The sequence below is a fragment of the Falco punctatus genome (genome assembly GCF_963210335.1).
Source record: "Falco punctatus genome assembly, chromosome: 2".
In the NCBI taxonomy this organism is placed as follows: Eukaryota; Metazoa; Chordata; class Aves; order Falconiformes; family Falconidae; genus Falco; species Falco punctatus.
In genome coordinates, this window is record NC_137581.1 from 89,363,472 (window position 1) to 89,388,993 (window position 25,522).

At 40.9% G+C, this 25,522-nt stretch overlaps 1 protein-coding gene across 5 annotated transcripts; it reads left to right on the forward strand.

Moving 5' to 3' along the window:
• The first annotated feature begins 1,861 nt into the window (after positions 1-1,861).
• ACOT9 (acyl-CoA thioesterase 9) lies at positions 1,862-25,355 on the forward strand. Of its 5 annotated transcripts, none has more exons than XM_080375238.1 (16): positions 1,862-2,031; positions 3,361-3,452; positions 4,966-4,992; positions 8,005-8,050; positions 11,700-11,870; positions 11,962-11,999; positions 14,128-14,211; positions 14,809-14,912; positions 16,019-16,092; positions 18,203-18,270; positions 19,241-19,352; positions 20,418-20,508; positions 20,997-21,082; positions 21,845-21,932; positions 22,119-22,269; positions 22,521-25,355. In XM_080375238.1, the coding sequence occupies exons 1-16, from the start codon at positions 1,922-1,924 to the stop codon at positions 22,577-22,579; spliced, it is 1,401 nt and encodes a 466-aa protein (XP_080231364.1). In that variant the 5' UTR covers positions 1,862-1,921; the 3' UTR covers positions 22,580-25,355. The 5 variants fall into 5 exon arrangements, with proteins under 5 accessions (XP_080231364.1, XP_080231365.1, XP_080231366.1 ...); XM_080375240.1 differs by lacking the exon at positions 1,862-2,031 and adding an exon at positions 2,096-2,123; XM_080375239.1 differs by lacking the exon at positions 4,966-4,992.
• The last annotated feature ends 167 nt before the right edge of the window (positions 25,356-25,522 follow it).

The window sequence follows — 25,522 nt, forward strand, 5'->3', positions numbered from 1 at the left end:
CATTTGATGAAGCTGGAATTTAGACATAACTAATTATCTGCCTGCATCCGCACATCATCTATATCATGCATGCAAAAGGTTCTAGAAATAAATGTTGTGAAGAAACCAAGCCAGACCTCAGTTTTATAACTTCATGTTTTGGATGCAGTAGAAGTCCCTTCGGCTCTGATCCTGCCATATACTTAAATCAGTGTTCTTGGGTGCAGTACCTCAGGCTCTAAAAAGAATCCTAGGGAATCTAAATTCTTCTTTAAAACTAACAGGGGTTTGTACGATGAGCAGATGTTTTTCTTACATGTCACATTCACGGTTTTGTCTTTTGGCACAGTTTTCTGTCCTGTCCAGAGATGATTCTTTTCATGGCTTCTTGGTTTTTGGACCTGCAGTACACGCCCATACCAGGTTTCCACATTTTTTCCTACAACCAGCTGAATGAGGTTTGCAATAGCACTCTCGATTTCTTCCTTGGTAAGACACACAGAGCAGGTTTATGCATTGTCAGGTAGCTAGGTGTGACTGCCTAGGCTGGCATATACAAAGGCTGTACCTGGGGACTGGCCTTGTAAGATGTTTGGGGGTGCAGGCCAGGTGAGAGGAGCTTCTCCCCTACCGTGCCGTGCATGCCACTCTACCTGCTCACTGCCTTCTCCACAAACAAGGCTCACCCACCGGGCTCTTTGCTTGTGCCTGTGCCTGGTTATGCGGTCATCAAACAGGAGGGAAGTGCTCGCACCACATCCCTGACAGAAATACTGTGCTGGTAGTAAGGGTCGGTTCCAGGCAGTTTTTGCTCAGTGTGCAAGGCACACAACTTCAGTCTCTCGGTCTTTCGAAACAGAAATCTGCACCCTATCACAAGTTTCATAAAAAAAGACACGAATCCTGTTTTTCAATTCACGTCACCTTAGTTTGCTTGGAAGCAATTTATCAAAAAGGATGTGATAGAGAAAAAAACTGACGAGGTGTTACTTTTGCAAATAATGAATAATCCAGTTAATGTACTTTGACTGTTTGCTTAGAGCATCTGTTTTCTCATAGCCTCATACAGCCTCAGTGGCATCTTTAGCAAGGTATGTTTAACGACTTCATTGCTAATTCGTACCTCCTAGGAGCACCATTTTGTTGGCAGCAGCCTCTCCGCTCCGAGGTTCTTCAGTTCCCAGTGACAGAAGTAATTCTGATGCGAGTTAATTTTTTTGATTATTCGCCTGCGGAAACCGCACAGCTTGCTCAACAGGGCAGTGCTTCCTTAAACCTCTTCTCCCTAGGACAAGCCCAAGGCTCTCCATTATCTTCCCTAACAGTGCCACCAAGTGACTGGCCAGGGGAGGAGGCCGCGTCCCCCCACGCCCCGGCGGCACACAGCCGTGCCGCGGCGGACCCGGCCCCGCCGGCCGCCGAGCGCCCGCCCTGCCGGTGCGGTGCGGTGCGGTGCGGTGCGGTGCGGCGCGGCCCGGCCGCGGAGGGGCCCGGGGCCGGTGCCACGGCACGCCCGGCTCTGCGCCCGCGAGCCTGCCCTTTTCAAGACACAGCGGAAAGAAAAGGGGTATTAAAAATTAATAGATTAAACAAAAACAAATCACGGTGTTTATTCAAAGCAAGTCCCACGCACAGCCCGGCGGGCAGGGCCTGCCCGCTCTGCCGGGACCCGCCCGACGCCTAACGGTCGCCGGCGGCCCCAACATCCGCCCCTGCGAGCGGGTGCGAGGAGACGGAGAGGCCGGCGGCCGGCGCTGTGCGCAAGGCGCGGTCGCTGGCCGGAGGCCGGGGCCGAGCGGCAGCGCCCGGCGGGCCCGGAGCGGCCCCGGGGGCGGCAGCGGTCGCGGGCGGCCGGCTCCGAGCGGCCCTGCGTGGGCAGCGCACAGAGCGCGGCGGCGGGAGCGGCGCAGGGCCGCTCTCTGTGCGGGCGAGCCGCGAGTCTATGGTGCTGGAGGACCGCGTGCCTGGGGCAGGCGTGGCCCCGCAGGCGCGGGCGAGAGGCGACTGCTCTGGCCCCGGCCCCGGCGCGGCGGGCACCATGCTGGCCACCCGGTAAGGCTGCCGCCGTGCCGCTTAGCCCCTGCCCGCGGCGGCGGGACCGCGGAGGGGGGCGGCCGGGGGAGACGCCGCTCCCTGAGGGGGAGGTGGGTAGCGGTTTCCGGCGGTGCCGGGGAGGGGAGCAGGGCCCTGGGCCGCCGCCCTGCCCGGGGGGTGTCGTGCCCTCACCCTCGCCCCGCGGCCGCCCCGCCCGCTGCCGTGAGGGGGCTCGCCCGCGGCACCGCCGGGCCTGGCGGCGGCCGAGCGCTGCGGAATGCGGGCTGCGCCGGGCCGGAGGCGCCGCTGGCCGCGCCCTGAGACCCCGGGCCAGAAGCTGCGTCAGTCGTAGAGAGTTTCCACCGTTGCCACCTATGTCATCTCCGGGGCGTACGAGATTCCGCTGGCTTCTGAGGGGTTTTGTGTGTGTGTGTGTGTTCCTTTTTACTCTCTTGAGCACTCAGCATCCTTGCCCACAGAGGAAGCTCGTGTGTACATGATATATATGTGTGGATATGTATATGAGGGAGACACGTATAGGTATGTGTGTACATGGTCCAGCTTTTCTGCTGGTGACTTGCCTCCCGTTTGAGGTGAGACCCCAGACTCAGCTGAAGAAAATTACCAGCAACCCATGTTCCTTGTCAGGGTAACAGTGTGAAGTAGCACGAGAGGTTTTGCTCCTGCTGACCTGACCCTCAGTGTATTCTTGTGTTCCCACAGTTTCACTTGCCTGGAGGAGCTGCACTGGCCAGTACCTGGTCAAACGCTTTCCTGAACTGCTGGGCAGATTACATTCTCTGAAGGGTTTCATGGTTGTCCCTTCTTGCTGAACAGCTAAGAGGATTATATCCTGCACTTCAGGCTTGTTCTGGGTTGCAGCAGTACTAAGCCATGGAGAAGACCAGGCTTAGCTGAATGGGATCGTGTTGGATGCCTTGTGATACCCTTCTTGGGATATTCCACTTTCCATTGCTATGCATACCAGCCAAGTGCAGGAAAAGTGTGTGGTTATGGTCATGGATGATTTCCTAGATGCATGTGGACCCTGTCTGTGTTAGTGTGTCTGCAGGGTAGAAGCTGTTGTTCCCAGGGCATCAGAATAGTCAGTGAAGAGAACAATTACCAGCAGAAAAGCATTCGTCTTGTTTTCAAATAAGGGCAGGTATCAGTTGGAATTTCATCTGGCTTGGAACTGTTGTACTGATTGTATCTGGTTCTAAAAGTCAGGATAAAAATAAGGAATGGGGGTTTCTGAAGTAATCAGCTCCATTCTAAAAATAAATCCTAAATTTATTTTAGTGGCATTACTTTTAATGACACTGAATTTTTCTGCTCTGCCTATAGGTTGTGCATCATGAAGAAGCTTCCTTCTGTTCTGGCTAGAACACTCACGTCTGGGACCAGTGGCTTCCCAGTGCTTCCTGACATGTCTGAAGGTAATTGGCTGTACTTCAGAGCATTTTGCAAGGAGTTTATTGTTTCAGGTGGTGGTTCTTCGTGTGTTTACATGGTTTGGGTAATGGACATGCCCTTTGCTGTTAGCTCATGGCGTGTTTAAGAAGTAGTAGAAAATCACTGTGTGTTTGGAGATTAATGGCAAAAAATACACGTAATCATTGAAGTTGCGGATTTAGAGGCTTGTCTGGTTCTTTAGTTTTGGAAGAGCGTGTGATTTTTTTCCTGGTGGGACAACTGCTTCTCAGGTTGGCTCTAGATATAAAGTCAACATAGTACAGACAGGTGCTATGGTGACTGGAGAGAATGGGCAAGAAATGGAAGAACTGAGTGGAAATAATGTCTTACAGAACCTTTAATGTGCTAATACCATTAATTTCCTAAACTTAGATAAATCTTTTAATCAGATCAGCAGCACTGCCTCATGAAAATGCTCTGTCAGTAGAGCTTTGTGTTGAAAGATTGTTTTAGTGCTCTAATTGTAATAAACAGTAATGTTCCTGTTTCAGAAGCTTTTATAAAAGTTTTCTTGCATTCTAATCCCATGTACTGAGAAAAGAGGAGGAGGGAAAGGGCTGGAGCCAGGTACAAATAATTCCTTTACGGAGTTCTGCTTGTTTCTGAGATGTTCTTGTTCCCTTTGTTCTCTAAATAGAAACCACAGGTTATCCAGTAAAAGAGAAAATGAGAGTTATTTGTTGTTAGAGAAGTTCTTTCCATTATTATTTATAAATAGTAGTTTGGGAGGTTAAAGGAGAGGAGCAAGGATACAGAATATCGCATACTTGCAAATATTACCCTGCTCTTTTATTTGGATATTTGACAAGGATATCACCTAGAAGGCCAGTAAAAATAGTAAAGAGGTCAGGCCACCCTGGCCTTGTCTCTGATTTGTTTCCAAGGAATACTAATATATTTTGGACTACAATAACTGTAAATATTTGAGATTCTGTTCCAAAATCATAACATTTAAATAATGTTATGCAGACTTTTGCTGATATGTAAACTAGTTTCCTTTAATTTGGTATCCATGCTTCCACAAAAGCACCAAATAGTTATTCTTACTAGCTTTTTACATGCTTCTTCCATGGTTCTCCCAAAAGCTACACAAAGCAAGACTTTGGAGGTTTCCTCTGAGATATCTCTCATCCTGCTTCCTGAAAAATGCACCAGATATTTTTTCCGGAGTTATTGGTGTTTGTCAATAGTACATGGTAGCACCAAGTTTGAAAAACTGACTTACACTGCAAGCAGACATTACACAGAGCCAGTAGACAAAGGAACTAGAAAGCTGGCTTTGAAAGAAAGGACAAACTTAGCTGAAAAGACAAAGATACTGACTGTAAATTGGGCAAGGACATGTTTCCTACTGGAACTAAGGAACATGGGCTAAATGGAACTCAAGCAGATAGAATAATCTGGTAACTCCTTACTAGATGTAATTTGCATTGTTTCTTGTAATTGTTAATCTAACCTGTGTTTTCCACTCCACAGGACACTTACCCATTCATGTGAATAATGGTGTGTAGTGGTAATCTGTACATATTTTAATATTTGCTGTAACACTGAACTTACTTAGCTACTGTTTTTCCTTACTTCAGCATTCATGAAAAATGAAACGCTAGTATTCTTCTCTGTCGACTTGCTTAAAGCCTCTTTGCCTCGAGGGAATGGCTCTGATCTTGTTTGTGGCAATGTTATTGTACTAGATCTCTGTCCGCACACTGTGTTTCTGGTGGCGTGCTGGGTAACACATTTCTAAGAGGCTTGTGGGATACAAAATCTCTTACGCAGTGGCTCCTGCAGTACTTAGGTTCATTTTGGACATTTGAATCCACATCTTTCACTGAAGTCCAGAACAAGCACTATACCAAAACTGGTAGTAAAATACATTGCAGTGGTCTACCTGAACTTGAATACAGTCTGGAGAGGCACCAACACAAGGGGACGTGGATCTCATTAGCAGAGATGAATGCAGTGATCTTATCCAGCTGCCCTCGTGTCCTTTTTCACAGCACAGTGCAAATAAACTCAGACCCTGCTGCTCTGGTATTAATGATCCACTGATCCCAGTTAGGAGACATGTGAGATACACAGCATGATAATGGTGGATAAGCCCCATTTGCTTTAATTGTTTTGCAGATTTAAGACATTTGCCAAATAAAAGAGAAAGAGTTTATGGATTTTTATGCTTAATTACTTACTTAAATTTCTGTTGTAAGATAACTAATATCTAGAAGAGCAATATAGTTTTCCCAGGGAGGGGGGAAAGAGAAAACCCATGTACTTTTTTTTTTTTTTATGAGCCTGTAAAATGGACTAGATTTAGCTTGGCAAATTTGGAAACATTTTTACACTTTGTTGCTTTTATTGTTAAAATAAAAATTATGTGGTCTGAGCCTGGCAAATACTTACTTGTATGCCTGAAATTGAAAGCAGAAGTATGAAATGTGACTAACAGTGTATATACATGTTTGCACATTTGGACTCGATTTTTTTTCAGAGCCTTTTACCTCTTTAGAGTTGAAAAGGAAAATGAACTTTGTTTAGACAATGAGAAAGTGCTGTTTATTCCCTCTCCATCCCAGCCCAGTCTGCACCTATTGGAAAACAGAGGTTTTGTGTTCTAGAAGCTGTAACAGTGTTTCTGCTAACATTGTATTTATCAAATGCATGCTATGGCAGTTTTACCGGTGGAGTATGAGTAACAGGAAGGTAGTATCTGTTCTGTACAAGCCTGCTGCTTCTTAAGGAAAAAAGAATCAGATCTTACCCCCTTCCAAAAAACCCGCCCAACTCTAAGCTTAGTTTTCAATCAGTTTCTTTCAGTGAAATTTTTTTTTTGTTCTTAGAATTAGTGCTGGAACTGTTCTAATTTCAAAACATGATTTTAGCCTCCTTTCCTAAAGAAGTGAGGCCTAAGCAACCTGTTTCGTCTTTGTCTGCCTATGTTCTTGTCCTCCTCTTCTTCTAGAACCTCCTGTTGCTTGATGTCAGCCAAAAATCTCGAAGCCAAAATGACGAGCACAAATCTTGAAGAGAAATGTGTTTCCACAAGCTTTGTGAAAATTGGCTTCCAAATCAGAGGTCCGGTAGGGTGCCTCAGCTAGTGTTGGGGTCTGCCACCACCATGGTGTTTGCTAGCAGCTGGTGAGTGACGGGGGCTGTGCGCTGGCTGGCTGGCAGTCAGCCCCTTGCCTGCCTCTGGGCTAACCGCAGCTCACGCTGGTGCTTGTCCGGAGGGCAGGCAAAACAGGAGCAGGCTGGGAGTGTAGGGACCAGGTGTTGCAGAGGGAGGAACAAGAGAGACAGGAGGTTAGGGGTGTTGCAGTGGTGGTATGGGGGACTTGGACAGGAAAGCAGCAGAAACTGAAGCAACTGTGTGGGGAGGAGGGAGGCAGAACCACGTGGATCTGGGTGAGAGAGAGGTATGTGATTTAATACTTAGGAAATCAGGCTCTGCTTGATCCAGAGTTCTCTGAACAGCTTGCTAATCACTGTGAATACTCTGACTGGGCATTTAGCTTGAAAAGTGCCAAGCCTGATGACGTCTAATAATCTAGAAGGACAAAGAATCAGCTCATGAGTCACCAGCAGTCCTCTTTCTGTTTCATCATGAATTTTTTTTTTTTTTTTGGGTAGCCCTTCCTTGACGTGTCCCTAACTATTTTGCCCTAATATTTGAACTTCCTTATATTAACATCTTTGTAAGTAACCAGGGAATCCCTTGCTCAGCTCTCAACTTCTGTTCTGAGCTTGGTAATTGTTGCTGCTTGTTTTCAGCTGTTTCCAAATAGCATACATTCACCTGGTTAACAATGATGGGGTAGTTTGATAGATTTGATGGGACTTTAGCACACTTAATAGCCTCATCTGAGGGAGGAGCAGAAAACCTGCTTATGCAGATTATTCTTGAAATTTAGGAAAACCTTGTGCAGAGCTAGTATTAACTCTCTAGTGCAGACAGTGCTGGAATTGGTTTTATAGGCCTGTTTTCAGTGTCTTAATGCTGTGTTCTTTGAGACTGCTAAAAATTTCCGGTCTGCTGACATTACCTGCCTTCACAGGTGGGATTATTTAAATAGTATTCTCCTCATTCCCCATCTCCCAGCTGCACTGTTCCTTTTTATGTTCTTTTATGACTTTCTGATACATTTTATTTCCACAATTTTTTTGTGTTTAGGCTGAAATATTTTCACATCAGAATTCCTCAATCTGATATTGATCTGCTGTCTCTTTCAGCTGTTAATTAGCCCTGCAGGTGTTTGATTGCATTAACAAACACTCCTTCTTGGCTATACACAGTAAGCTATGGAATCATGTTACTCAGGCCATTATTGTGATATGCCTACTAACAGCATCATGGATTTGGCCAAACTTTTGTTTCTGGGCTGCTATTTGCATGAATTTGCTTAATTTTCCTGTTCTGGGATGAGGATTGTGCCTTTTATCACCACACAACCTCATCTTCATCACTTACAGAATTAAGGCTTGATTTGCTTGGTTTTTTTGTGTGTTTTTTCTTTTTTTCAGTGCGGAGCAGATTGAGGGATATAGTGGGAGCATCTACCAACTGGAGGTACAGTGTACATTAAATGTGTTTTACTTTATTTGTGAAACCCAGAGCTCAGGGTTGTGGTAGTGGAAGTTAACAATGTTAGCTGCCTGAGTGGAAAAGAAAAAAGATCCAGCTGAAAAGCAATGCAGACAAGGTTTCTGAATTGTTACTTTGTGGTTGACCAACTTCTGAAATTTCTCTGACAGAAGATCTTTAGCACCAAAGGAACAAAACGTGATCTTGATGTTTACAAGGTTTTCCTATTAGCTTTAACTCTGATGGAAGTTTAAGAGTTGTACTGTCTGGCTGGAAATGTTGCTGTTACTCTTGAGTTATCTGTTGGTGGATTACCCACATAATGGATTTATCCTGCACTGGATTCAGAGGCAGCTGAGCTGGTTCAGTGTGAAGCAGGTTGCATTACAAATGGCCTGGCGGCATCCATGTCACTTTGGAAAATTGTGAGCTCAGGATCAGGGTCTCCTTAGTCAGGAGCATCTTGTGCATTTCTTTTCTCTGCTGTAGCTTAATTTTAGATGAATTTACCTATAATTTAAATCATTGGTGTTTTGGCTTTATTCAGGTTACCTTCTTCTCTCTTCATTACATTGGATAAACCAGAGTTGATTGTAATCTTCTACTGTTAATAATTCTGAAAAAGTCAATATAGCAGTCTGGGGTAATTGTGTATTGCAGTTTGCTTGGTCCCATATTTATTTTATTGATTGTTAATTTTCTTATAGCTGTGTTTGCTGAGCTCTCCTTTCACACTTTGTGCACTGATAAGGAAATGAATAGAGATTTGCCTGAGTGGAGTGTCTGATGTGTCCAGGCCTTCTGACTAGGTTTATCTAAACAAGGTTATAGGCATGCTAAAGAAAGTGCCTGAATCAGGGAAGCTGAGTTTTGCTTAGTAAGACTAGTATCCAAGCGTGAGGGGGCTTAAAATTCTCAATAGGTCAGCTAAAAAGGGGTTTAAAAGTTGTTTTTTAAAAAAGCCTTCCCTGCAGCCCAGAATGGCTGGGGAGGAGCCATCCAAGGATCAAGATTTTAGAGGGCTCTGGTCAAATCCGATCTTCCATCTGTCTCTTTTCCCCGACTGCTCCCATCCTTTAAGGAGAGCAGACTGAAGCCAGGATCACCACAGCAGTGTTTTTCTTAGATAGGTACGTTTCTTGTGCTGTATAAAATACAGTAGAAATGGTTTGCAGAGTACTGTGTGCTCTAACTCCCCTGAAGAAATTAAGCCAGGGAGCCCGTAGCTGGGAGTGCTTGAGAATGTTGGGTTTAATGTGGGGAGGTTTGAAGGGCATGGATCATGCAGCCTTTGAGATCCCACTTTTAAAATGGAGTGACAAAGAACTGATACGTGGAGACTGAACAGCCAGTGCTTTAATTCATTTAGGCCACAGAATGACTAAAGAAGACAAATCAAAGAGAACAGCTTGATAGGGGTCCTGAAATGGGAACTAGGGAAAGACTGATGCACATACATCTGGATTGCTGGGAGAGAGGAGAGATGCATGCTGGAGGAGTACTTTTGGCTGTTAATTTTACTAAAAGGAAACACTGGTTTATGATTTCTCTTGTAAAGGTCAGTGGCATTTTGTATTAGAAAGAAATATCTTGCTTATATATTTATTCTGCTTTTGTACTTAAATTGTAATTAAAACTATTAATTTGTTCATTGCTAATTATAGTCTAGGTAAGAGCTGTGGCCATTTCAGAAATAAATATAATGTCATTTCTGCAAATGTGTAGGGCAGGTATTAGTTAAGACTTGGATAAGAGATTGTTACTGTATGACTAGCACTGCAGTGTGTAACAGTATGTGTTGAAAAATGTTATTGCCTTGAGCCTAATATTTCCATATATTGAAGAGTACATTCTGAAGCTGAAGTCAAGAAGAGTTCTGCTGCTGACCTCAGAGGAGCCAGGATGGGACTGGTGAAAACAGAATATAGTTAAATCTTTATTGTTTGGTTTCTCTGTGTTTATAGACAAGTTTCTGATTTAGGCTCTGATTAATTTCTCTTAAACTTTTCACTGAAAGATCTCAGAAACAAATATTTTAAAAAGCAGAAAGGTGCATCATCTTGGACATTGCATGTTTCCTTAGTCATCTAGTATATTCTATTTCTATGTGGTGGCATAACTTCAAACATTAACTCTCTGGAGGAGGTTATTGTGTTTCTATTTTCTCTGAACTCCGCAGTAGTCATGTTGCTTAGATGAGGTAAACCATATTTCATATTTAAAGCAAGCAAACAAACAAAACTAACTGAAATTTTCTGCTAGACTTTTACTTTCTTTGATCACGGATTATTCATATTTCCCAAAAATTACTAAACAGAAAAGAGGGAGTGTAAGTCAAAGTGTGACTGCTTTGTACCTCTCCTCTTCCAAAAAGAAAACTCAAGCCAAAAAAGTCTTTATCTTAAACGGCTAATACCCGCAATTCATCCAAAGTCAAAACTGAAGACAAAGTTTCTTTTTGGTGAAAAGGTTCTTTCTGTTGTTTTCTTTCAGTATTTTTTTTTTAAAGTTGGTTTTGTTAAACACAATGGCACTTGGATCTCAGCAATGCAGCATGCACAACTGAATGAATGGCACATATCCACAAATTTAAAATTGTTTGGTTACATAGTGTTTTATGCCTTCTTGTGCTCTGTGAAATAGATTCATAGTTTTGCATACTTGTTGGCTTTATACCAGAACTGATGCATGTTTAACCCTTAGGTTTTTAATGCTTTGTTGCTGGTTCTAGGGATGTTATGAAATACTTGCTTTATTGAGCCAAGTTGCACTTTGAAGGGGAGGGAACTTTGAAGGAACAGGTAAGAGAGAGTGTTGGGCAAGATTGTTATATCTCGTAGATACTGTGTAAGGAACCAACCTGGTAGATTGGAAGGAAGTGACAGTAAGTTGGGCCTTACTCCCTCTGACTTGGTGGTGCTGGAAAAGCAGTTCTGAAAGGGTAGTGCTCCCTTTTCTGTATTTTATCTTTCTATGACTTTCCTGTATAGTTGTAAGATGACTGGGTAGGAACAGAGAGAGAGAGAGAAAAAAATAGATTCGTTTTCTCTTTTAGCTTGCTGATCAAGTGTATGCTGTATGAACTGATGCTGTGAAGGGAGAACTCACCTGTGGATCAGAGAAAATCTTAGCAGATCAGTTCTCTGTGTTGGTAGTACTAACCAGCACTATACATCCGCTTTACTTCATGGGAGAGATTGTAAGTTGGGAGTCCTTTAAAATGGACGCTGTAGGAAGAGCTGTGATACAGTAGCTGTGGAAGACATGAATATGCACAAACCCTCATAGGTTAAATTATGTCTGACTTGTTCTTTTCAAGGAGAACCATTTTGGGAGCATTCAGAGTTAGATAAACTTTGTTCATCTCCTTAGTGCAAAGTTTGTGTTTGCCACTTGTACATATAACTATTTAAAACGTTTTCTGCAGTAGTCTTGCCTAGCATTATCTCACTGTGTGCATTTCACTTTCTTTTCAAGTCACGCTTACTGTGTCTTGCTATTTTTACTGCTTTTTTGTTTTCATTTTGATAATCTTCAATGTGACATCTTTTAGCTAGGTTGGAGTTCTGTTGTCATATTCCAGACAGAGTGTTTTTTGTTTTTGTTTTTTTTTTTTTTTTTTTCTTCTTACCAGGGATCATGTGCAAGCAATGCAAGAAAGAAAAGCTCTTCACACTTTACTGGCAAAACGGCAGGAAGATCTCCCTCCTAGAAGAATGAAGGATAGCTACTTGGAAGTTATTCTGCCTCTAGGAAGTCAACCTGAAATAAGAGAAAAGTACCTGAATGTACACAACAGTGTAAGGTAACAAAACAACTACGTGACACACAAGAAAGTATTAACTTTCATTTACTGTGTGTGTAGGTATTTAATTGTCAAAAACCTGATCTTACAGGTTTGGAAGGATACTTGAAGATCTCGACAGTTTAGGAGGTATGTATCTATACCCTTGTAAAGAATGCACAAGTAATGCAGACAAAGTGAGTTTGAGTACTGTTGAGCACTGTTTGGGTGATATATATGACCTCAGGGAGGGAATAATATCAATGCGCTATCTCAAAGGAGAAGGAGAAAACCAAAAGATACTAATGCTGAAGGAGAAGGAAGGATGATAAAGAACAGACAGAAGCAAAATTGGTCAGCTTCAGCTTCTTGTCTCTGCCAACTTTGTAAGGGACCATCTACAAGAATAATTTACTGATGACTGATCCTAGGTTATGAATGTGCATTGAGTGTTAAATCAGAGAAAATCTGCAGAATCCACCATTTCAACATGTGATTTTTCACTTAAAAAACCACCCCACAACAAAAAAAAACAACACAAAACCCAACAGAGTGAGGTGCAAATATTTTAATCTTCCCTTTGGGGAGAGGAGAGTATAATCTGGAAAGAACAGAATGTATCCGTTGAGAACAAATGAAAAATGCTTGGTATAAATTCTTGGGTTCTGACTCCAAACTGATGTTACGGGTAAAATCAACTCAGTTATTTCATGAATTAGCTTTCTTAGTTTTTTTTCTCCTTTTAATTTATTCGTGGTCTTTAAAAGTTCAAGATCTTTGACTTTTGTTTTGCAGCTAAAATAAGTGCTAGGTTATTAATATAACTTGGAGATACTTTTTTCTTTAAATCTCACCAGGTGACTTCTTTCTTCATCAGAGTTCTGTAGCTAGTTGGGAGCATTTTGATGGAGATTTTTAACAAAGAATAAGTGCTTATTAAGGGAAGGGTCTGAATGGAACAGCTTTTTGGTTTTTTTTTGGCAGGAAAGACCTTCTGCGGGTCCAGGTGGGCAAAACTGAGGAAGGCAGAGAAACAAGTGAATGTATGTCACCTGTCTATCAAGGACAGACAAGGCAGCTAGGTGGTTTATATTTCTTTCTGGGATGTGGAAGGTAACTGGCTTCAGTACCTGTCCTGAATTAGAAAAGGAGACTTGAAACTGTTGGCTGCCCTTCATTGGTGAATGAGATGAGCTGTTTTTCATTCTGTGCCTTGTTTATTTTCTCTGGAAATCTGTGAACATCTTAGGTTTTTCCTGTTGCAGCACAGAATGTCTTTGCCTTGTTTGTAGTCATACTGGGCTTCAGTCAGTTCCACTGAGGAGGTATCGTTTTGAGTTAATCAAGATACCTGTCCCAATTACACAATATTCAGGATGGTGGTCAGCAGTTTTCACAGGAAATTATACTGTTTCATTCCCCCTCCCCAGTACATTCTGTGATCTTGACAGATGTACTGCATAAAGGTCTGATCAACTTTCATTTTTTTGTCTTTGTCAATAGGGTTCTGATAGATGACATTCAGGCTTTTACTAATCATATTGATGGCATGAGTTCATAGGTATAACAGTTTTTAGAATTGTGACTTCAGTAATTTTAGGGAAAAAGTTTTTGGATTATGTGGAAGGACAGAGATCTTCCTCCTCTTTTATCGCATTAAGCACAAACAGATACTTTTCGGTATGGAAATCTGTGCTGAGTGAAAATCACATGAGTACTAGAAAAAATAGTCTTTGCAGTCTTGTATTACTCTACGGACTCTGTTTACTTGGATATGCTTTTATGAGCAGAGCTAATTAATTTAAATAGTGGTTTGGCTAGTAATAATTAGAGTGTGATAATTACCTCTGACTATGCTTTCATGCCTGTAAGGCACAGTTTATCTAATCGGCATCCCTTTAAAGGAATCAGTACTTGAAAGTAAGTCCTCAGATAGCTTGTGTCCTTGGACAACCTGCATGAAATCAAAACAGAAGGTAGGTAGGATCTGAGACAGTGGGCTGCAGGGGTAGAGGGAAGAGATTACGTGGGTTTGAAAGTGGAGCAAAGTGCTGATTTAAAGTTAAATTTCTCTTTGTAGTAAGTAAATACATATATAACTGAGACAACTGCTGAATCACTGTTTTCTTTATAGCAATCTTGTGAGTTACATACATGAACATGTGGAAGTCATGTGCACTTCTACAGTATGATACTTAAGTATGTATTTTGCAGGTACTTTTCATGCACCATTGAAGTTTTTGTTAGAGAGATGACTCCTTTTTTGTTCTCTCCACAGTTCTGATTTGCTACACTCACACCAAGCAGGAAATGCAGCCAAGGTCTCCCTTATCAATAGTTACAGCTCTGGTGGATAAAATCAGTAAGTGGCAATTTGGTCAGTAGAAATGTTTTCATCTGTTTGTCTTACACTTTTAGCAGCTACTGCCTTCCCATGGATGTTACTGCGGATACCTTCTTCACTCTTCCATTTAGTTCATCTTGTTTTGGCTTTGAACTCTGAGTACTATGGCTTTTGTTGAATGGAAGAGGGAAGACGGCTTTGTAGATTCTTTTCAGCATTTCATTCAAATGGTTCCCTTCAAAATATAACTTTCATGCTTCCTGCACTTCTGTGTTTGGTTTTATTTTGGCATGTGAGTTTCTTAGCTTCATTATTGAGCAGTGTTTGTTCTGGTGGAGTTGGACCTTGCTTGTGTGGCTGAACACCTCTGTGGCTCTGCTATCCATCTGCCACCTGTGTGCCCACCTCCTCCTCCTCCTGTTCTGGCTTTCAAAGTCTGATAAGGCAGAAACTGCAGGCTAGCAGCGTGGTGGTCCCTTGCAACAACTGTCTTTTCTGAGTTGTCTTTGTGTGTGTTGCCACTTGCAGAACACAAAAAGGTTGTAGAGAATCCAGTCTTTCTAGTATTACATGTGAGTAATTTGTCTCCAGTAACCTCTAATGTTTGTCTTGTAGATTTGTGCAAGAAGATTATATATCCAGACTGTGACATCAAATTTACTGGCAACGTTTCTTGGGTTGGGAGGACCTCCATGGAAGTGAAGATGCACATGCTGCAGGTTAGTTCTGTGACTTCTCTCTATCTTATGACAGGCATGAGATGCTTCAGTGGGAATTCTGGATAATGACATTAGTAATCTGAACTATATTTTCTAGAATAACTGTTTTTGAAGAGCTTGACACAGCCCTAGTGTTTGAAGACCAAGATATCTTGTTGCACCTAGACTACTGGAAGCTATCTGTTGCTAATCTTTCTTTTGAGACACATTTTTCTTAATCATTGTTTTGTAATTAAACAGCAACACAGTACTCCTGCAGAAAAAATAGGTGACTGTGCTCTGCATGTTCTTGAATAAGTTTCTTCTTGCTTTTGAAAAACTTTATTTTTCTTCTACCTTTGCATTTTATAGATTTATAAATTTTAATGTTGGTATTTGGAACCAGTATTAAATCATACCTCTTGTGTTCATTTTATCTACTGCGTAGCATAGTGTGTGTAATGAGTTATTAAATACTAAATAATAGAAAATCAGTAAAGGGTGTAGCTAGACTACACTGTGCAGGAAGCAAAGGGAATATTAGTAATTAAATTTTAAAATCCTTAACCTTTCTATTGAATATTTGCTGTCAGTTGATTAGTTAACTGAAATATTAATTCAGTTATTTAATTATTTAGAGTAACAAAGATATGCTATAAACAAGTAGTATTAGTGGCTGTAATTCAGATAAACAGGTAAGTATTTTTTTGTTCTGTTGGTCTCCTTAAGTAAAGTCTCTGATGTAGAAGTTAATGTTACACCTCTATTGTTGGAAGTCTTCGCAGTGCCGGCATTAGTGACAGTTTGGTGTTGACAAAAAAATGTTTTGGCATTTCTCAGAATAAAGGGTAATAGGTCCTTTTAAAATGCCTGTGTTGGTTTCCTTCCCTCCCAGCTGAAAGTGGTAGTTAATAAGCATTCCCTGCTTAAGGTTTACACTGCAGAATTCCTTAAACTAGTTTTAATTTGTGTTACTTCCTTCTCTTCGACCTGTTGTGAAAGTTCTTGGAAGGGATGTTGGAGTGTGAAAGTAAACATTAACAGTGTGATGGAATAGTTGATGTTGACTTGTAAGCACACTTACAGTTTTACAGTTTAAAAATAGAATTGTTTCCTGTCTCTCGTAGCTACATGATGGTGACTACAGCCCTGTGTTAGATGCAACCTTTGTCATGGTGGCCCGGGATCCAGAGAACAAACGGTAATTTGTAGGACAGGAAAATAGTTTTCAGACTCCCACTGTGGTGAAAATAACAGACGTGGCAGCTTTCTATGTACGTGTAGAAGCCATATAGTGTAGGTGATAAATAAATCACATGGTCAATGTTTTCTGCTGGCAAGTGTTACTTCCCTGCAGCAAACTTCAGAGCATTGATTTCAGCAGTCAGATGATACCAGGAATTGCTATTAGTCTTGGGATCTGAGCCTTTAACAGATTTTCCCTGTGTTTGAATGACTGACCTGATGGAAACAGAAGTGAATGAGTCTCTAGAAACCCACCTGCATTCTAGTAGTTGCTAGAATTAATTGCCTTCTTGCCCTAAAACCAGAATGGATTGAATTTTAATGGTTAAATAGTCTTTAAGTGGCTAATGCCATTAATTCCCTAATTGATGTGATAGGTGTCATCAGAATAATTCAGCCTAACACTTGCTTATATAAGTAACTTGGAACAGGTAAGTATTCCCACAGAACTTTAAAAAAAAAAACCACCACCAAGAACTTTCTTATTTTTCTGGTTTTACTGTCTCTGCAATTTCTTAGTCATTAAACTAACAGACTACTGAGTTTCAGTTTTGGTTGATGACTCCAGAAAAAATCAGATGCATTTCTTACTTCTTTCTTGTATAGCCTGAAAAAGTAATAAACAATTTTCTGGTTTTAACTAGTTTAAATAATTGCCTGTATTTAATGAAGGAGTTTTGCTTGACATAGCTACTTCTAACATTATCAGGAATAAATAATTTTTAGGTAGGTTTCCATCAAACTTAAGAGATTTTTTTTTTTTAGAACCCATTGACATCCTATACATTAAAAGAAAATATTTATGGTTCCCATTGTAAGGACTTGTTTTGCAACAGAAGTAAATCAAATCTGATGTAATTATGCACTAGCAAATTGACTGGGGACAAGCCTACCTGGACTCGTGTAGATAGATACAAAGTTCAGTGGCTGTTCTTAAAGCCAGATGTCCACAAGCCCACTGTGTTTTGGAAGCATTCTGTCCATACAAGAAGGGTGTTTGTCCTATGTAAGGTAGAAACTTTTCAGAGAGGTACAGGGTGTATGTTACGTTGGTTATAGTGTCACAGAAACATGGTTGTGTGGCTTTTGGACCATAGCAAACTTGCATCTCAGCAGCTTGGGGCTTGGACAGGAGAGCTGATGTAGATGTGTCCTGAGCTGAGGAGAGGGAGAATGAGCTCTGTGATGGAGAAGGAGCTGGTGTGTCTCCAAAATCCAGACGATTAGCAAACTGGGAAAGAGCAGTTTGTTCAAAGTGAAAAGATCCTCTCTGCATGCCTTTTGTCACCAGCATAAGTAAAGGCTTGGGGTAGAGGTGAATCATTTGGCAGATAGCTGTGTGTATGTCTATGTATATATTGTTCTAAGCATTTGTTTCAATGCTGAAAACAGAAAAATAATAATCAGAAATTATGGGGAAGAATGGCTCTGGAAAATAAGCATTTGCCTTACCTTGTGAAAAGAAATAATTAAATGTTATATAATTAGGTTAAAGTTGTTTGCAGTAAAATAAAAACACAAATTCATGCTGAAGGCAGCCTCATATCGTCTTTGACAAGTGGTACACGTCGTAAACAGCTTTTGGCTGTTGATAAGGCTGTCGTGGGAGCGTGTAGATTATAAGAACACTTGCTAGCTACAGCACTATGCTCGTCCTGGTTGGTGGAATGGTACCATTCAAGATTTGTGTATCTGTTTTAGACTATCCTGGCTCATCACATTTTAATTTGCTGAGTTTCTAAACAGCTTTCTGTTTGAATAATCTTAATTATAATCTATGGGTACAGTTTTAGCTCTTTAAGAAGCATAGATGCATGACTTACTCTTTCTTAATCATACTAGATAGTGGTTGGATCACTTCGCTGCCTCTTCAGACTTAAAGCTAATGTGATATTCTGTTGGCAGCTGCACATTATGAAATAATATATTTTTTTCTGTGCTATAACCTGAAATATGTCATTTCATCTTGTACTGTGTAAGTAAGCAATAATGGAAGACTGTTATAATGTATTTACAGGACAAATTCTTGTAAAGTTTGTAACTTACAAAAAAATTCCTGTCCATAGGCCAGCATTTGTTAATCCACTCGTTCCTGAGAGCCCTGAGGAAGAAGAAATCTTCAAGCAAGGGGAATGTATGTCATGTTTCCTGGTAGTATGCATGTCTGCCTCAGGTTCAACTTAATAGCTGGAAGGAAGTAAACTTCAGAACTTCTGCCACTTAGAAATGCTCCTGATTTGTTTAAAATCATGTTTTTGTTCTGTCTCGTGTGTCCGTAGTGTAAGACAGTTTAAAAGCCTGCTGTCACAATTTTGGAAACTTTGGCTAAACTGACAGACAAGGGCACTCCTGATGTGCTCTGCACCCCCCAGTAGACTTCTCCGTTTCCAGGATGCTCGCTCTGCCTCAAATCTGAGTGCAGCACAGGCTTTCCCAGTGCTCTGGCTGATCGCTTGCCCCCGTGGTGGCTCTCTTAGGTACACCACAACAGCTCCTTACCTGTCTCGGTGCCCATGTTCCTTCTGGAAAGAAACTCAGGAGAAGAAAGGGGAAGAACAGGGGAAGGAGTTTGTACCTCCATCTTCCTTTGTTTCAGGCTGGAATTTTAGAGCAGAGAATTAGAGAAACACTAAAGACTGAAGAAACTGAACAGAAGATCTTTTAAGTTAAAGTTTCAATCATTGTGGCCTATGGTAATGAGTTCTGTCATAAACTTGCATTCTTGTACCATTGGCAAAGCCTGAAGAAGGTTGTTTGTTCTGTAGAGTTTCTTGTTTGATGCATTTTTCCATACTTTGAGGAGAGTACTTAAGTTTTCTGTAGGAGTGGTGGGTGGCTATCATAGTGTATACATAAAAAAGATCTTCATCACATTGGGGAGGTAACAGCGAACTTCTGCCTTATTTTTTCTTTGATGCAGTCAATTCTAAAAGCCAAACTTCTGTTTGAATCTATGGGACTGTGAAGTTATAGCTTTTAACTTCCAGGGGGGGAAGAAAAAAGGAAAGAGAAGGCTGATTCCAGGTTAATATCTTCAGAGCCAAGCCAAATGTATGTTTGGTTTTTTTCTTTGAACTCTAATATGTTTTTTTTTTGATGTTTAGTGAACAAACTGAAGAGGATTGATTTCAGCACTGCTTCCTTACTGAAAATGGCTCCCACTGCAGAAGAAAGAAACATTGTTCATGACATATTCCTTAATACATTGGACACAAGGCAAGAAGGGGAGGGGTAGAGGAGAACTGAAGTCCTATGAAAAAGTAATGTGCCTTTTAAGTGGGTGCTCTTAAGAGGGCAGTCTGGGATAAACGTAGGCATGTTGTTCTCCCATCTCACCATTTAAATGCCGTGGTGTTCTATTTGAAACACAGGTACAAACTTTAATGTGACATCTGCATCTGTTAAAAGAGTCTTCTGTTGTTAAAAGGTGATAGCTGTGCCAAGATGGTGAAAGTGACAGTGTAAGCACAGAGTTTCTCAGCAAGCTGTTAGGAATAATCTTGAGGAAAAAGGCTGATGTTTAACCAAAAAAGGGAGTGGAATGGTTTTGAAGCTCTGTGACTTGCACAGTCTAAGAGTTTTCTGCCATGATATCTAGGAAGAATGGCCATATTTTGACCAAGTAACCTTGCAATGTGTTTTAAATATAATACCTGACAATATTATTTAAAGGAGACTCTTGTTGGGGTACTTCTCTTATACTTGAAATTTGTGTGAAATCGTCCAGTGTCAGCGGTGATAGAGCAATGCCTAATGACACTAGTGCAGTATTGTATTTGTGGATCATTTATAACTTCTTTAAATTGCTAATATTATACAATTGTTATTTTCAAAGCTGTTTACTAAAGTGAGACATGCTTTCCCTTAAAATGAGCAGATTTGTTTTGTACACATTCTGTCTGGATTTGAAAACCTCAAACCATCTGCATGTTTGATGTTGAATTACTCTGTTAGCTCATTGTGTGCTTTCAATTCATATTATGACTTAAAAATCAGAGTGAAGGCTTTTCTGACAAAGTGCCTTGCTTTATGGTTGTGATTCATCTTTTCTTTTAAGTACCTTTCTCGAGCTTGTTTATTCACATAAGTAACAGATCAAAGTATCACTTTAGATAAGGCTTCAGGGTCAGTTGGAACAGCTTTTAGTGATAGCATTTCTATTTTGGGGATTTTTTTGGTGTGGTTTTTTGGTTGTGTGTGTGTCTGCATTTGCTATTTGTGCATTTTTGACTTGCTGAATTCTGCTAACATGGGCTGTAAAGTTTATTGTCTCTTCCAAAGGATGGTAAGTTTCCGGAGTCGTAAATTACCACCCAATTCAGTGTGGATGGAAGATGCAAAGTTGAAAGGCCTACAGATTTGCCATCCTCAGGTATTTTGAAAATTTTAAAATGAATTACAGAAACAGTTACTTACAAAATGTCTTGCAAGATCAGTCAATGCGTTATTTTGTTTCAGTTCTGCAGTCCTTGCAATGTATTTAGATCATAGTTTAATAGAAAAATGAGAAAAGAAATGTATGGATTACCACTGCAAAATAGAAGATTTTTAATTACCTTGTTTTATTACCAGATTATTCATTTTATGTAAATAATTTCTTCTGTAAGATGTTTAAGTTGGGCTTCTGATTGCTGACATGATTTTGAGGCTTTTATCTTATGTTGTCAAATGAGTTGGATGAGCTCCTATTAAGTGAAGTTGCCTCAGCCATTTGGACTTTTGCATATGTATTTCAGTAGTGCTTTTTATACATTAAGATGCTGGGAGTTCAGTTAAAGACTGAAGTGCAGCTTTCAACACAATGCTTTGAAAAGAATATATGTAATATAGCAGTTTGATTTTTCTTGTGTCTACATACAGGAACGGAACATCTTCAACAGGATCTTTGGGGGTTTTCTCATGAGAAAGGCATTTGAATTGGGATGGGCAACGGCTTGCAGCTATGGGTGAGTTGCAGACCTGCAATATTTATGCAATCCAGAGCGCTCTGCATGTATGCATAGGTCAGAAGCCAAGCTAACCAACCTAATGACAATTTGAGTAGAAAAGACCTAAGTGTCTAGTAGAATCTTGCACTACTAGTGCACAGCACTGTTTTACTTAGAGCACCTATTGTGTTTATGAAGAGATTGGCATCTTGCTCCTTGGGGCTTGGTTTTTAAGCATTACATGTCAAGATAGAAAATACATCCTTTTTCTGTTTTCTTTTATCTCACCAAGCTATTGAGATTGCCTTTTGAAGATACATTTTCTTTCTAATCATATAAATAGACATTCTATCAAATAAATATTACATCTTTTCGTTCTGTACACAAGAGAGATGGTTTCTGAACTTCTAGTAAGTGCTTATGTGACTGAGGTCATCACCCAACAAAGGTCTTTGCGTCCCGATGTTAAGTGTTTTCTGTTAGTTGGAAAACTGAGGCCTAAGCAACGATGGCGTGAAGATTGCCCAACAAGTGTAAGTCATAGGATACAATAATGATGCATCCTTAGAGAGCGTGTACTCTTTATTCATGTGAGAGATTTCCTCCAATTATTTTTTTCTTGGGTGATGACATAATTCTTTTAGCACTTCCTGTGGCCTCTGATTAAGAAAGAGATTTATTCCTTAGCAACCCTTCATTAAAATGCTGAAAATGAAATACTTTAAATTTCTCCAAACACCCTCATTATTCTTGAAGAAATTTCTCTTTTTTCTTGCTCAGGGGTTCCAGACCGTTTATCGTGTCAGTGGATGATATCATGTTTCAGAGGCCAGTTGAGGTTGGATCGTTATTACTGCTTTCTGGACAGGTAGGAATTGATTTCTTTTAAATAAGGAGAAAAACCTATCTTTGCTGTAGTCACCGTTAATCACTGATGATGAACAGCGCATTATGAGAGTGTATGACTTTTCTTGTTAAACAGTGTAATTAAGTCTTACAGTTTTTCAGTGCCAGTGATAAATTATGAACCGTAACTCTTGTCTTAACTGTGTAGGTCTGTTACACAGAAAAAAACTACATCCAGGTGCGAGTACACAGTGAAGTTTATGATGCAGATACCAGAGAGCACCAGACAACCAATATCTTCCATTTTACATTTATATCAGAAAATGAGGTCCCACGGGTTGTCCCCAAAACATATGGAGGCAAGTATCCAATTAAGGCATTTTCATTGTAATTCTGTTGAAAGGATGACTTTCTTTCTGTTGGAACATTGGTCATTTTAATAGATGAGCTATTGGCATTTGAATAGTTCAACAGGATTTCACAATAAACCACGTTTAATTTATGCTTTGATAGTGTGGATTGCTTCCGAATCTTACCAGTCTGTGCGGTTACTCAGTATTGATTCTACATTGCTGATGGGGTTCTCTTTCTTTTCTCCACCTTGTTTCAGAATCCATGTTGTATTTAGATGGGAAGCGACACTTCGCTGCAGTCATGAAAGAAATCTGACAGGCGCTGGAGGCTGTGTCAGCAGTGTAGCAGCATGCTGTCTTGGAAAGAGCTGTCACCGGGGCTGGATAACAGACAGGTGCTTGTAGTACTCAAAAAAAACCCACAAAAAACCCGCACAGCACAAAACCAAAAACCTAAAACAAAACAAAAAAGACAAACCCAAACCCCACAACAAACCCCACCTTTTAAGTGCTATTTATATATTTGCATATATTTGGATTTTTCTATTCTTTGCTACTAGAATTTGTTGAGATCTACTTTATATGCTGCTGCTAGGGGAAAAAGGCTGGGAAAATACAATCTTAAGCTGTAGATAGTTTGTCTTTGTCTGCTTTGAGAGATCTCATAACTGCCTTTTGCTCTCTTGTCACATTCTGCCCTCTTTCCCTTAGTAGCTCTCCTTTGTGGTTCCCTGATACGGGATTGAAATTCTATCAGAAAAATGTGTGCAATAAGTAGTTACACACAGGTGAAGGCATTTGACCTACCTTCTTGTGTAAATTAGGTTTAGGGTTGTCTTTTTTTTTTTTTTTTCTTAACAAGGATGCATGCATCTAGGCAACAGCCTAAGCCCAGAAGTTACAGTGTGTGCACAATGTAAAGCAGGTGTTTCTCGTTAGCTGGGATTTTACAGGGTGGTTTGGGCTTCTGTTTTGGACAGTTTCATGTTCCCTTGGGAGGAAACTGATTGTTGCAATGAAATGAGGTGGGCAGATAGTCTCTTCTGGCATTCTGTTTGTGTACAGACAGTCCTTGCAGCAGTGTTTTTTTTTGTTTGTTTGTTTAATACGTATCTATCTATCTATCTATATCTCTCTGTACATGAGTTCCTTAATGCATTATTTCTCCTGGCCTGTAGAGAGGAGATCTGATTGGTGAGATTAGGTGGGACTGGGAAATGGCATTGTAGAGCGGAGTGTTTTGGATTGTTAGGGATTGGGAGCAGAAAAGATAAAATGCTGCTCAAATGGTAGTGGTTGTGTTTGATGCTGGAGCAAGGGTGTAGAAATCTGTGTTGAGCATTTCCCAAGTCAGCTGCTGAATGGTGGCAGGATTTTTATCCCATTGGGGTGGTGGTGTACAGCTAGAGAACAGCCTCCTCAGCTGGGTTATTTGTCTGGTTCCTTGGCAGACTGTAATGAAATATGAGCATTGCAGAGGTTTAAAGGTTTACCTGTGGAGGACAGAGTAATTCCCCACCAGAGGGGCCACCTTGGTGGACATAACTCTGGTGGATAAGTAACAGGAAGAAAATACTTGGTACTGAGGTGCTTCTGATGTAGTGGAGAAGGTGTTAATATTCTCCAGTATCTGGCCCAACATTTGAGATTAGGAGGGTGAGTGGATGGGAGGCATCAGCTTCCAGCAGTAAGGGTGATTAGTCGTAAGCACAAAATTGGACCTCTGATACCTTCATATCGAGATGATATCCTGCCTGATCAAGACACCCAGAGAGGAGTATTTGGGCTCAGTGGCAGGTTAAGTGGATGAAAGATGATGTCTTCTGACACAGGAGAGCAGACTCTGACTTGCCTGCTATGGTTCAAATCTTTTGAAATCAGGAGGCAGCAAGTACAATTTATGTGAATCAGCACAGGTGCACAGACTTGTTGACAAAACAAAGCAACGTGTTGAAATTTTATGTCCGAGTAAGAAAGTTTGAGGGAATCACAACTGGGACCAGCTTCCTTTGGTGCTAGGATAGTGTGAAGTTCATGGCTCCGAACAGCCGATTGCCGTTCGCGTGAGGAGGGTGAGCATCGTGATAACCAGCATGTTACACACCAGCCTTTCCTTTCTGAGATTCGGCTGCTGTTAGAAGTCGGATAGCTTTCCAGTGGAGGCACAGGGGTGTTGCCTGGTCTGGAGCAGGTTGCAGTGACAGTGAGCTCTGGGTTTCTCACACAGTTTCTCTCTTCAGCCACACTCTGGTGCTGATTCAGCTGTTTGATGTTACAGTCTTTAACAGTTACAACACTGTGGATATGTATATTGCATTTTCTGTTTTTCTTCTTTTTAAATCTTTCTGGAAGCTGAATATACTTGAGTGACCATAAAATAAAGAACTGAAATTCTATCCCAACTCGTTCCCCCCCCTTCACTTCATGGATCACTGCTGGTGTTAAATAAGTAGGGGGGCAGGATGTGGATGTTCTATTTCAGAACTTTGTGTTACTCCTGACTCTGAGGTTTTTATCATTGACTCGGTGGTCCTACCTGGGTCGTTTTTGTATGATGCTTGTAAGTTAAGGGGATACCAAGTTTCTCCTTCTTCATGCCTTTTCCGCTGTATTTAAAGATGAGTTTGTCGTAAATTCTAAATCCAGTCTTTGGGAAGGGACTGGAGAAGAGAAAAAGGGGTAATATAGTAGGGAGCAAGGGGTGACATCAGAACCTCTGGACACAGGGAAGAAAATGAATCCCACAAATGAAGATGCTTAGAAGAATTAGCGTGTTTTCAAAGTTCATGGCAATTTAATCATGTACTACAATCACAGTAGTTATAGAAATGAATGTACAGTCATACACAATGTGTGTATATGTATACATATGTAAAAGATATAAAATATATATAGTAATAAACAGAAAGAGATAATATGTGCTCACATATTTTTTACTCCAAGAAGGTAACTCCAAGTTGTCATGCTCTCTGGTAATGGGCTAAATGTAACTTTCTTTGAAGGTATTTATGCACATCGCGGTATACTTTTGTGTGTGAGAGAAAATTGTTCTCGGCTCTCATATTCAGAATTAAAATATTTCAACCTGGTAATTAATGTGGAGTTTATGTTGCAACTTAATGACCAACCTGTCACAGCTGTAAGTGACTAACCATTACCACACAAGCCTAAAGGTATTGCTAGAAAATCTTTTTATTTATAGTGAACCTATCTGTAATTGGTAGTGGCTCTGTAGAGGGAAGGAAATGTTTCTGTGCCC